This window comes from Telmatherina bonti, assembly GCF_933228915.1.
Source record: "Telmatherina bonti genome assembly, chromosome: 5".
Taxonomy (NCBI): Eukaryota; Metazoa; Chordata; class Actinopteri; order Atheriniformes; family Telmatherinidae; genus Telmatherina; species Telmatherina bonti.
In genome coordinates, this window is record NC_136623.1 from 28,272,559 (window position 1) to 28,287,013 (window position 14,455).

At 38.0% G+C, this 14,455-nt stretch overlaps 1 protein-coding gene across 1 annotated transcript in view; it reads right to left on the reverse strand.

Annotated features, from left to right (window-relative positions):
* LOC306756259 (CUB and sushi domain-containing protein 3-like) overlaps positions 1 to 14,455 on the reverse strand; it is a gene marked incomplete at both ends in the record, with an annotated part of 262,816 nt that overhangs the window by 192,611 nt on the left and 55,750 nt on the right. The window contains one exon of the mRNA XM_079240980.1: positions 11,045 to 11,239. Coding sequence (XP_079097106.1) covers positions 11,045 to 11,239 — 195 coding nt within the window. The remainder of the gene's footprint in view (positions 1 to 11,044; positions 11,240 to 14,455) is intronic.

Here is a 14,455-nt window from a genome sequence, read left to right on the forward strand (position 1 = left end):
TTGTGATAAACAGAAGCCATATTACAGTCGAATAAATAAATAAATAAATCAATAAGAAAATAAAATAATTCCAATGTGGCAAGCGTAGTACACCACCTGAGTATTAATGCACCCACCATAGCGGTGGCTTGCTCTCCTCAATCTAAGTCACATGTTCCTTTTCCACTACCCTTTACTATTAGTCACCAGCAGTCTCCCATCTATCCCTGTTTCCGTTTTTCTTACTCTCTGAAGAATCCTTAATGATAGCAGAGCTTTCACAGTTTTCAGATCATTTAAGACTAATATGTGACACTCAGCTGTGCCAAGCTGAAACCTTTGATGGCTCAGCTTTCCATGCAGGGCTGTCAGAGCCGCTAGACTTAGAGCATATGCCACATTAAACGATTGGTCAAGGAACAACGAAGCAGCTGTATGAAAATGAAGAGGTGATGAAGCAAAAAGGGCAGAAAACAGTTCTGCAAGTGGGTTTGATCCATGTGTCCTTGGACACATTAGCAGAAGAACAGCAACTGATCAAAGTCCTCATATGAAAGACAGAGTTGGGATATTTAGACTCTAAGACACAAATGATTGTGGCATGTGTATGATTCACATGAAGGTCAGACTTTACCCCAAGGGCAGCCGTATTCAAGGTTTATTTGTCAGCAGCACTGCAAGCACAAGTGTATGAGAAGGCATGATTTGTTTCTGATTATATTCTTCACCAGAACAGCGTGTAACTTAACCTGAGTGACATCCATTGAAGCTGGCATCCCAAAGATGGTCTCCCAGGTCTGGAAAGTAATTAGCCAAGATGAAACCGGTATCAAAGTACTGTATATTCTGACCAGAGGAGTCGTGTCCCTGTTTGATGTTGATGACAGACCTGAGGACAGCACTGCGTCTTAATGGCTATGGAGGCAAACTGAGCCAAAAGATAGGAAAGGTGGGCTTTTGAGTGGGGAGAGAAGGTAAAGACATAAAGCAATTGTGCAATGGTAGCTAGAAAGTTAAAGGATGAGGAAGAGGAAGGAAATGAATTGATGTACAAAGAATAAAAGCAACACTTTGCTTGAGCACACAGTGATTATCAGTATCAAGGCAATCTCATGACATCTTGTAAAATGCTTCTGTTGGTCCATTTAGTCCTAATAACACATTTATCTTTCAGTCTACTACCACTCTATAGCTCCAGTGGCACTACTGATGATGTTTCCACATGTTTACAATTACAACCAACTTGAAGTTGTTGACATTTTATAGTCATATCTGGGACAAAAAATGTCTTATTAGAAGGTAAGTTAAGACTGACGGAAAGCAATATGCACCCAAACTTCAAGTGAAAGATTGTTGCTTTGAATTTTGTCCTTCAAAAGCTTTTCCTCAGCTCATTTTATTTTCTACTTCAAAGACTTTTCATGTGTGAATTATGATATAGTTCAGGTAACAGAAAAGGTTTGTGACGCTTTGTGACTCTTTGTGCCATTTTGTGCGATGAAGGCTGTTTCTGAAGGGCATCTAGATATACCTTTAAAAAAAAGCTAATCTGATCACAGTACACATTACGACAAAAGGTAAACAGCTCTAAGATTTCACACATTAAAATGCAGTCAAAATGGGAAACCCACTGAAACCGACTATATGTAATTATGTTGCATTGTGTAACACACTGATGGTTATGAACATTTAATCATAAGCATCAGATGTTGCTTTGTTCTATTTTCATTCTATTTTGGATGGATGCACAGTGGTTTCAAGTTTGCAGTTAAAAAGGAAGATGAGTGTGAAGTGAAAGCAAGTTTTAAATGCTGCTAATCTCCAGTAAATATCCAACTTAATTTGCAAGTCAGAGCGAAAGCAAAAGAAGAAATATATTGATTACCTAGTGGCCCTAAAAATATCTAAACTCCCTTTAAGTCCTGTAAAATAAAAGTTGAAATTGTCATACATGTGTTCTCATGACTTCCTACATTTTCATATTGTAAAATTCAGATTGACAAGTTTTTACTCAATTAAAAACAGGAAGGCAGTAATTCCCAAAGACAGGGTCTCAACCCAGAGATTTTATGTGGATCGACAAATTTTTCCTTCAGTCCACTGTACTGATCACAATTTGATGGTGAACTTTACTTATCAACCACACCAGGAAGCTTATTTTTCACCACAATTAGAGTTTCCAATTTTTCCCACATGATTTGAGTCTGGTCCTGGTTGCCAAAACAAGTGGAACCAGTAGATTTCCTGTTAACAGACAACTTTTCTTCCAGTTGCTTTGTTGCCTCTCATCAACTGCTCTCTCATTCATGCACACCCACTCACTCATTTATAACCAGAGCACTTCGGTAAAGTTACAAACATATTCAGCTTCATCAACGAAACTATCGCATCTACACAACGTGGCTGCAGCTCGCAGTCTGCCTTGCTGTGATTGTAGTGAGGTGTTTTGTAGAAGCAACGTTCTGAGTCACGAACTCCAACTTGTGTTATTTAGGGAACGTGGCTCAGAAAGTTGGGAGTTACTGTAGGGTATCTATTGGTCTAAACAGCATAAAATAATGACACACCTTATGTGGAACATAATGACACTATGACAATACAGCAGTGTTGAGTCACATACACACACAACTCACAAAAAGTTAGGGATATTTGGCTTTCAGGTGAAATTTATGGAAAATGCAATATGCTCATGCTACAGTGATATATCATAAAAGTCAGACGTTTAAGTAGAAGGATGCACTACTGATTTCCTCATCTCAAAAAATTCATTCAACACAAAAGGTAACAACAATGGTAGTTACACCACAACAAAAAATTTGAACGTCTCAATATCTCGTCATGTGCCCTTGAGCATCAATTACAGCTTGTCAACGACGTCTCATGCTGTTCACAAGGCAACTTATTGCCTGCTGAGGCATGGCATCCCACTCTTCTTGGAGGGCAGCCCTCAGGTCATTGAGGTTCTGGGGTGCAGGGTTTCGAGCCTCTACACGACGGCTCAGCTGATCCCACAGGTTTTCAATGGGATTCAGGTCTGGAGAGAGTGCAGGCCGTTCCATTTGAGGTACACCGGTCTCCAACAGCCGTTCCCTGATGATGCGGCCTCGATGAGCAGGAGCATTGTCGTCCATGAAGATGATATTAGGCCTGTGCTGTTCATGTAGGGGCACAATCACTGGATTAATGATGTTATTCAGGTAGTATGGGCTTGTCACTGTACCATTCACAAAGTGTAGGGCAGTTCTGTACCAAGTGGACACCCCTGCCCACACTGTAACACCGCCACCACCAAAAGCTCGCCTGGTGACAACAGTGGCTGATGCATAGCGCTCTCCCTGACGTCTCCAACATCGTTGCCGGCCATCATTTCTGCTCAGTGTGAATCGACTTTCATCAGAGAACAGCACTGAGGCCCACTGGTTCCTCGTCCAGCGTAAATGCTCCCTGGCCCATGCAAGACGATGATGCCTGTGCCTGGTGGTGTGGTCAGGTACCCGTGCAGGTCGTCTAGCACGCAGACCACACTGATGTAAACGGTTTCGAATGGTCTGACGTGACACTTGGGTGCCTCTCACCTCTCTTAAACGTGCCTGGAGTTGAGTGGCATTCATCATCCGGTTTCTCGGGGCAGTGTTCACAATGTAGCGGTCATCAGCACGGGATGTGGCCAAAGGACGTCCACTTCTAGGCCTTTCTGTGACTCTTCCAGTCTCTTGATATCTCTGTTGCAACCTGCTGATGACACTCTGTGACACTCCAAGCTCAGTGGCCACTTCTGTCTGAGAACGTCCTGTTTGAAGCATCGCAATGGCAAGGGACTGTTGTTCCATTGTTAGGTGTCGTCTTGGTCTCATGATGTCAAAATGTGAACAGCATGATGAGGACAACTGTTTAAACACCAGCTCTAATTGAACCAGGACATTTATTGGTCAATTCAAGGATCACACACCTGCCGTGATTTTTGCTGTTAAGCACCTTGTTAGAGAACAGCAACTTGTGCAAAATTTATTGAAACATTTAACAGTTGGACATGTGCATTTAAAAGCTTAGAGAAGATCACATTAAGTTCACCTGTACAGGTTTGAATGCATTTTAGGCTTGTTGTGAAATTTCACCCAAAAGCTGAAAATCCCTAACTTTTTGTGAGTAGTGTATATATATATATATATATATATATATATATATATATATATATATATATATATATATATATATATATACACACACACACACCCCGAGTCCAGCATTTGTGTTCTTGGTTTTTAACAGGAAGATATAAAGATGTTGCCACAGCAGTGATAATATAATCTATGTGGTACTTGCCCAATGGCTTACAAACAATTTAAGACATCATTTTCAGCTCAACTAAACAAGTTGCTATAACATTCTTGGGGTTTTTTTTGGGCTGTATGTTATTCTAGTTTATTTTCCGCAGTCATCAATGATCAATATTGCAGCACATGATAGAGGCATGGGATGGATATTCACACCCACATTCACCAGTTGTAACCTTACTTATAACTCATGAATGTGTGTATAGGTGTGGACATATTGCACAGGAAAAATTAGAAAGATGCCTTGAAGAAATTCATAATCTTACAGAGGAAGCAGGTCTCTTTGCTGTTTCTTTGAGAAGCATCCATGCGTGGTAGTATAAATCATGTACAGGCAAGCTGCTGTCAGGCTTAAAAATGCTTTGCAGCTTAAAAATTCTAAATAGCTTCGGTTCCAAGTGGCTTCCAAGTTTCATATATTTTCTTGCTTTGTTTTACAAAGAAACGTGATTTTATTTAAGGCAGAGTTTTTGCAAATGAAGTTTGGCAATATTAAAAGGCACTGAATGCATGCCGATGTGTTCCTTAGCAAATCAATGGAACATGCTCTGGATTTTAAAACGAAGAAAGAGCTCTCTTTAAAAAAAAAAAAAAAGGAACTGTGGCAGTTTTGAAGAAAAAAAAAAAGAAAGAAAAGATGGTGGTGAGGATTAGAACTGCTTTAGCTGAGCTCATTTACATCCCCGGCATCAGCAATCTAATGCTACTTGAGGAGGGATTAAGCCTCTCTCCCCTTGACTTTGATCAGATATACAGCACTTGTCTTTCTACTTAGAAATATTCACCCCCAAGGATAGAAGGGAAGGAACTCATGTATAATTTTCAACACTACCTCAGGTTTTTCCTTTGTAATAATCCCCGTGTTAATGTAAGGCAGTGACTCTGTCTACAGTAAGTCTCTCATTTGCTCGGCTCCAAGTCATGTTAAACATTGATAGGGCTGAGGAATGGAAAGGAGATCTGTAATGGGTGTGAAGATGCAATTCATATTGCATCAGCATATTTCTGGGGGTCATTTCATGACAGTGACCATCTCAACAGAATTCCAGATTCAAAATGAGATATGAGTGAAAAATGGGGGCATTTAATGAGCAGTTTGGCACCACAGGAACACTGACAATGCTAGATAACAATCAGAGACTGGTTCCTTTTTTTTGCGCTGTACTTTGTAATGACCTTCATGATCATCTCATGCTTCTCTTGATATCAATATGTATTGAACTGGGAGGTTTATACTGCTAAGTCTTGATTCAAATTCAAGTGAATGGCTATTTTCACACTTCAGCAGCAGCATCTGGTCAAGATAGGAGGACCATTTTCATTTCAGTTCTTACTGAGGGAAATCTCTTGGACTGAATAATCTTGCTGTCGGCAAGTTAGCAAGTCTGATTTTCATGTTTGAACTCACAATTTCAGTGACTGAGAGCTTTAAAGATACTGCAGACAGAATTGTGAATTAAGTTCCTTTATATTATCCGGCATGGCAATGTTTTAATACAGCAAGGTTTTTCTGTGGCCTAATTTCCTTATTTTGTTGGACAGTGGCTGGCAGCCAGAATGACAGTCTATCAATAGACCATATTCTCATGTTACCATGCTGTCCCCCGTTTGCCGTCTCGTTGGCTGGTTTAATGAATGTCAAGAGACAATTTAGATAGAAGGAATCAAAATGGGCTTTTGGGAAGGGTAGAATAACTCACAATACCCATTAATTCTCCATTTCGCTGCATTCCTTTTCAGTTGATTCTTTCTAGGGATTTCTGACTATTTTTGCAGCAGATCCTTCAGTCCCTCCGGCTCCACTCTTAAGGCTGTGCTACCACATATATCTACTTAGCGTCATGTTTTCCTGTCACTTCTTCACACCTTGTCACTTTTAAGGAAGTCTGTGATGCATAATAAACACACCCATTAAATATATCTAAATAGAAAAGAGGCTGTGAAAATCCTACAGAACTAGTTTTTCCATTCATAAAACTCAGGCAGTCACTTGTAGCCATCTAGGCCACAAATTCGGCTTTTGATAAAAAAAAAAAAAATAAAAAAAAAATTGTAAGAAAAAGGTTTTTGATTTGTAAAGATGTTTCATTTAAGTCCAATCTCACATGTACCGGCTATCTCTGGACCTTTGTCATTTTCCCCTTCTTCTTAAGCTTTGTATCATGCACATGCAAGAGTTTGACAAACTTGGACTCTGGAAGTTGGAGAGTGACAGAATAGAACTGGGAGAAAGATGAAACAAAAAAAGATGGTAACAATAGAAGGCAACTGGATGAAAGATTTAGGTGTTGGGAGATGGTGGAGGGGGAGTTGGAGTGGTGGAGTTGAACAGAGGATTGGAGAGGGGTTTTGTGTTGCTGTGTGTTAACCCCGAAACAATTGGTGATGAGCAGAAGGGGCAGGATCTCTGAGGAAATAAGATCAAAGGACCATCTGCCCACATATAGGAGCCGGCCCGGACTTCGCTGAAAGATTGCGGCTCGTGTGGTACCCATGCAGGCTTGAAAAGGAGTGATGTTTCTGGCCTGTGGCAACACAGGCTCACAGTCTGTGAGTAAAAAGTGCCCCTCCACCTGCAGCTTTCTGCTGCCTCCAAGCTTTACATTTCTAAAATCTACACTGAATCCCTTTCATTTTTCTACCTTGCACTGTAAAAATGGACATGAGTTAGTTTGTTCTGCTAAGTAATTTTTGAGGATTAAATATGAAAATGTGGAGATAATTGGTTCTTTTTAAGTCTGAATGACTGCACATCTGAAACCAAGCCTCAATATATATATTTAAAAAAAAAAAAAAAAAGGAATCTTAAATTACACTCAAACTCCAGGTGTATAATAAACTAGTCATTTTCTGTATTTCAAGCAAATAACTGCAAGATTGATCTTGGGAAGTAAAACCACAGTGGAAAGTAATCAAGCGGTGGCCAAAATATTTCCTCAGTGTTATCAAATCATTGATGAGCATCTTCATCAATCTCTTTGCACATCAACAATGGAACCGCTGAGCAGCAGATATGCTAGACTAGAAGGGAATTACCTAAATTTGGAAATGGCCTTGTAAAATGTACAAAAATTTCCACCTGGTTAAAATGAAAGGAATACAGCGTTACTTAATAGGATGAAATTTGACACAGTGCATGAAGGGAGCAAGACACTACACACCTAAAGTGTGGATGCTTCTCATAGAAGCAGAAACTGGATTCTTTCAAACATTTAGGCAACCGCCATGAGAGTTTTTTTTAATCAAAGCATCACTTCACTATTTGAATTATAAAATGAAACAGAGGATAGTGTGTTCAGATGTGTAAAAGTAAAGACTGTATAAGCATCCTAACCAAGATCTAAAGACTTCTAATTAGTTAAGTTTTGATTTTCAGTTGCAGAGCTCTGGCGCATTAACACACAGCTGACTGCCCGTGTGACAGACTTCATTTAGCCGACATATAAAATCGCTTCCATTAGAAAGTCATAATGATCATTAATCAATTTGTTCAATTTAATACCCAGACCTGCAACAATGTACTTTCTCCAAATCTGTATACTCTGCACAGCTCTTTAATTACGCACTGACTTTCTACTAATGTAAAAGTGGATTATTCGTGTCAGTCAGGGACAACAGAATTAATTCAAACATGGAAAGGAATAAATTGCATGGCATGAAGAGCACAGCTCAGTCATTTATCAAGCAGCATTCAGAAAGAAATGAACAACATGCTGGAGTTTCTCCCTCACTCTCTGTGTAACTGATGTGTAAAAAGTTGGCTTTGTTCAATTACACGAGTTCCTGAATACAAACAATATCTTAGAGAAACATCAATCTGGCTTTAGGATGAACCACCATACCAAGACAGCCCTTTTAAAAATTGTTATGATTGCAGAAGTAATTTAGACTCACAGAACCTTTCCATCATGGTTCTCCTTGATCTTAGTGCAGTGTTTGATACAGTAGACCATTAGATTTTATTAAACAGACTGAACAGTCTTGAAGGGCCTTTCAGGTACTGTCCTGAAATGGTTGAAATGACAGTTTTAATAAGTATGCATACATGCTCCTTAAGGACCCATGAAATCAGATGTGGGGTTCCCCAAGGATCAATTTTAGGCCCAACACTTTTTAATCTGTACTTGCTACTTCTTGGGGACGTCATCAGGAGAAATGGTGTTGCTTTCCACAGCTATGCTGATGATACGAAGCTTCACATCGCCGTGTCTCCTGATGACCTAGAACTAGTTAATACCCTTTTAAAAATTGTATTTTAGATATAAAGTCATGAATGGCAATTTCTTACAGCTCAACCAGGACAAAACTGAGGTTTTAATTATTAGTCCTGAAGACAAGAAAGAGATCATTTCACTTAAACTACAAAACTTTAAACCTTCTAACTGTGTGAGAAATCTGGGTGTTCTATTAAACCCTGAGCTTAATTCCATTCCACACATAAGAAATGTCACAAAGACAGAATTTTATCATCTAAAAGACATGGTCAGAGTTTGCCCATCTCTCTCTTGCCAGCACGGAGATGCTCGCTGGTCTTCCTAAAAAGTCCATTTTAAGCATACAATTACTCCAGAGCTTAGCGGCACGAGTTCTGGCAAGGACCAGAGGGCAGGTACACATTACACTAGTTTTAAAATTGCTGCATTGGCTCCCCATGCGTTTCAGGATTGATTTTAAGATTCTTTTAGTCAATTTTAAATGTCTTAATGGTCTTGGGCCTTCTTATTTATCAAACATCCTTTTAAGATATGAGCCCTCGCAGACCCTGAGGTCTACTGGTACCGACCTATTCCTAAAGTAAGAATCAAAACTCACGGTAAGGCTTCTTTCCATCATTATGGTCCCCATCTGTGGAACAGCCTGTCAGAGAACCTCAGGACTGCGGAGGCTATTGATGTTTTTAAAAAGAAGCTCAGGACCCACCTTTTTAGTTCAGCTTTTAGATGATCTTATCGGGTTTAGTCTATGTAAGGATTATTTATGAATTGTTGTTCTTATTGTTCTATTGTTATTCAGTTCATTTTCACCTTATCACTGTCATATAAATATTCCATTCTTATGTTTACTTTTATTTATGCAATTTTTTTTATTTGTTCCTGTGTTTTCCTCAAAGGGATCCTTCACGCTGTAGGCTATGGCTACTCATTTTGCCAGATCGTTGCCATGGGGACGGCCATTTATAGGTTGGCCCATGCATTGCTGCCATTTGGCTGTGGTGCGGATCTGGGCCAACCCTGGGTCGTGGTGTGAAAGGATCACCAGGATATCGTTTCCCCACAGTTTGCCAAGCCAGATATTTATTCTTTTATTACTATTACTGTTATTATTATTAGTTAAAGAGACAGACAATCACTTTATAGTTTTGCCACGCTGTATGGGATTGGTGGTGTTTACTTGTTTTAATATATGTAAAGCATTTTGCACTACTTTATGTTTGAAAGGTGCTATACAAATAAATTTTGATTTGATTTTGATAGCCCACTGGACTATCTACAAATGTATGGCAACTTTAAGGGTTCACACAGGAAGTTTTAAAAAAGCAAATGAAGAAAAAAAAAAAAAAAGACTCAAGTTCTCTGTGCGCCCAAATTATATTACACTTCTCACATTCATTAACCTTGAAATATAAGTAATCCCAGTAGTTAACAGGTCTTTTCTCTGGATGTTTGTATTACGGTTTAGAGTCAGTACCAATGTTTCCATTACATATATCTAAGTTTTGACAAACAAAAATTGTGATTTGCAGATGTTTCCACTGAACAGGAAAATTTGCAACGGCTTTTTTGAGCTTTTCTCCCACATTTTCTTTTATCAAACTCAAAAATTGTTCTATAGCATGCCATCTTTACCGGAAATGAACTGGTCACGACCCCCCATGTCACATCTGGGGACATGAAAATGCGAAATAAGTGTTTCCATTACACTTTTGCAATATATTTCTGTATTGACACATGAGAGCATAAAAACTTTTTAGCAATATTTGAGACCTTTCTCAAAATGTAGTGTTTCGATTAGCGTTTTTTTTTTTTTTATTTTTTTTTTTTTTTTATTGTGATATTTAGTTTTTGTGTAATTCTAAGTGTAAGGTAGTCAGTAAATTATTCAGGTAGTCTCAACTGTTGATCCGTCAACCACAAAAGCTCTCTCATACAGTATTTGGTACAATATTGGCTGCGATGATATGATATGCATCATGGCGGAATGAATGAGTGACCAAAAAAAACTAAGGAGGTATCATATCTACTCGCATACAGTCATAGAACAGTATAAACTAAACAGGGCTGCAAAACCCTTATGTACCACTGCTGGTTACAGCATTAACATATCCAGGCTACTTTCTCCACAAGGATAAATATTCAATTAACCTTTTGAGTCATGGAAACTCTAATCAACTTCTTCAACATGATTAAAATCATTCCATCTCATCAGTTGCAAACATATTTATTGCTCTAATGAAGGCTAATGCCACATTTCAGCCAACAAGCAGCAGACACATCAACCAATCCCATAGCCTTCAGTCTGTCAATCATTAAAAAGCAATTAACATTTGGTAATTAATCAGAAGAGGTCGAAACAATCTAATCACTCAATTATTTAGAATTTCTTAAGGGAGCACTAAAGTAAAATAACATTGAGTTCTCTCTGTAATATCCAAAAATCACAGTCCAGATAGAGTAGGGAGAAAACAAACATGCATATGCAAAATACATTATCAGTGATGAAAGGATCCTCACCTCTGCAGATTGGCACTGGGAAGTCCCACACTGACACACCGCCTGCACTGGTCACACAGGTGAGGAGGGAATGTCCATCCAGAACGTAGCCTGTGACACACCGGTAACGGATCTTGTCACCTACGTTGAACTGAGTTCCATTCAGTATGCCTTTGGGTGGAACTCCTGGGTTTCCACATGAGCTGCTTCTCAGCTCTGCAAAATGAAGAAGAAAGAATAAAAGTGAGCATTGTTATTTTTAAAAAAAAAACAATCAAATCTACACCAGACATTGTTTGTATTATTGATTGACTGCCCATGTCTCTGGCATTGTAAATCGTCTTAAATACTGTGAAGCAAACATGAGACTAAGTCAAGCGAATATTCTGCACAAATCTTGCTCATTCACTTATTTAAGACCAAAAAGCTGGAATTCATCTGAGAGGATGATGATATGATTTGTCCAGGGGTTTCTGTAGCACTACACTGTCGTGTTTCCCATCTCTTTGCATTAAAAATTCACCAAATAACATAAAGCTTTTGCTATGAGCAGCAACAAAGGGAAAAGGAAAATAAGTAAATCAACAAAATGAATAAAGGAGAAAAACAAAATGCAAGGTAGTAAAAAAGCAGTGAAGATAAGAAAGCAACAGCTAAAGCTGCAGACTATAAATGTTTTCTTGCATGCACTATAATGGCTGCTTTGCCAAACAACAGCAGCAACAATATATTTATATTCAGAAATCCATCTTCAGAGAAAACACCATGATCCTAAACGTTACCTAGTCATCTAACATCAGTTATGAGATGGCCTCAACTAACGTGTTTTGTCTATATTACTTTTATAGGTTTACCAATGTTTTTTTTATGTTTGTTTTATCTGTCTTTTTTTTTGTTTGTTTTATTGTGTTTTTACATTTGTGGTTCCAGTGCAGCCTGGAAAGATTGTGTAATTATTGCAGACTTTGCATTAAAAACGTATGTATAGCTGGCGATTTTAGTGAAAAGTCATTTAATTTATTAAACACAATAAAATAAAACAAACTAGTGGGAGCATCGCTGGTATACATTTCCTATTTGAAGCATTTTGTATATATCAATATTAATTAATGCATAAAAAGGCTCAGATATGATGTAGAGTTGTTGAGGAAGTATCATCTAGTTTGCACATCTGTATAACACACTTAATTGCTATAGATTTCCTTGTATGCATAATCTTTCAATGTAAACACTGATTTTATTTTATGCATGTTTAACACTTTAGGTATTTTTAACTTAGTACTGTTTTAATTGTCTTTTCATTTTAAACACCTAACCAGGGACAGTGGTTGCAAATTAGCTTTTCTAGAAAGCTTTATGTGTGGCTTTTTTTTTTTTTTTTTTTTTGACAATTTGATGAAATTCTGTGTATTTTGTGTAAATTTTCCTGTTAAAGCGACATGTAAATAAATATATTTGATAAAAAAATTTCTCATGTATTAATAATGCTTGGTTATATTCAAAACAAAACTAAAAAGAGTAAATGAGAAACAGGGACCCACCCTTCCAGTCAAACATGTCGGTGTTTGTGATTTAGTTAAAACATGTACAATTTCCAGAACTGTCTTATTTTCATTTATTATTTCACTCCTGCTGTTTTCCTGTTGTAGCTGTTGAGCAAGTATGAACAAGCATAAAGGCAAGCAAAAGTTTGGACACCCGATTTGAATTTCTGTGTGAATAGCTAAGTAACTGAAATACAAGTCCATTTCATGAAAAAAACCAAAAAAAAAAAAAACACTTGAATATTTAAGGCAAGACCACTTTTTCCTTCTTTTACAGTTTACAAAATGTAATGAATAAATAAAAGATCCGAAAGAAATATTTAGACAGCCCCTGTTGAGCTTGATCGGCTCTGAGCAACCCCAGTGCGACAGCTAGTTAGCATTTCTATTTTCTTGTTTTCTTTTGTGACCAGCTAAAACTCTTCATATTGTTGTTAGTTAGAAGAAACTGCAAACTGTGCTTTGTTTTATGAAGTTGTTCTGCCATCCTTCCTGATGATTTTGGCATAGAAAATTTGACATCCTCATCTTTTATTGGTGCCTGTATCCTGACAGTTTGGCCTACTCATCAGAATGGTAAACTCTTGTTTAGTGCACAAGTGTCGCACAAAAAAAGGTAAATGGCTGATCAGTTCAGCACCACTGACTGCAGAGATAGTGTCAGCGCACAGCCAACTTTGAAGCTACTAGTAGTTTTGTGTATTATATTGCAAATTAGTTGCACATTGCTCACGTGCATCTCTTGTATGAATAAAGCTTAAGAGAAAATTTACATAAAAATCCAGATGAAGTGTATAAAACTGTGGCAATTTGTCTAATGGAACTTTGGTCATGATTCACTTCCCATGGCACGACTGTAGCTGTTCCCCAGTTCGTGTTGGTAATTTTCAATATATAAAAGAAAAAGCAGTTCAGTTTTAAGAAATTTTGTGGCATTTGTGATAATATAGTGGTTAACTGTGGTGTGTTGTGGCTTTGAATTGCTTCAGGGTATCTTTGGCTATGTTTGGCTGTGTATTTAACCACAGCCAAATGATAATGGTAATTAAACTCAGCCAAAAAAGTAAGAAAAAGTTAAAAATGGAAAGAAAAAAAAAAAAAAAGGACAAAAAATGTCCTAAAGAGGGCATGAAGAGTAAACACTATCGAGCAAATATCCTGTGTATATTCTGTGCACAAACTGTACTGTATAAATTCTATGATCATGTCTTTACTTGTTTTCCATTTCAGCCAACTAAGTTTAACTACTGAGCTAGTTACTGCATGTCAGATCTGACCCACAAAGACCAGCACTGAATTTTAGGTGATGCCTCAACTTTTTTACATCCCTTCAGGATAGATGTTCCTCCGCTTTGACTCATTAACACTCAGTAACACTTCTGATCTACTTGAATGGCACAACCTCACAGATACACAGAGTGAAGCGTCTTAAAATCATCTGACCTAAATCCTACAGAGCTGCATTTTGTTTGCTGAAGGCCAGGCCATAAGCAGAGAGACCAAACAAGCAAGTGCTGACAAAGGCATTGCTGTGGGAGAGGATTCTGAAGGAAAATACAAAGCATCCACTGATGTCTGTAGGTTGTCAACTTCAGGCAAAAATTCTCTGATAGTTTCATTTATACTGTCACAATTTGGTTATAATGTATTAAAAGCACTAAATCTCCCAATTTTGTTTTACTTATGTGAACCTGGTCAAAATGAGGATGACAGTTTATATGCCATGCCAACATGTTGTTTAAAACTGAATGTATTAAAAGAAAAATCATAATGTCTTAATGTATCAAACCCTGCAAGTCCCGGCTGCTTGTTGCCAGAGCAACAAACATTTCTTGTTTCTCAATTTTACACTCGAAAAGAACATTTTGTACATTCATCATTTACTACT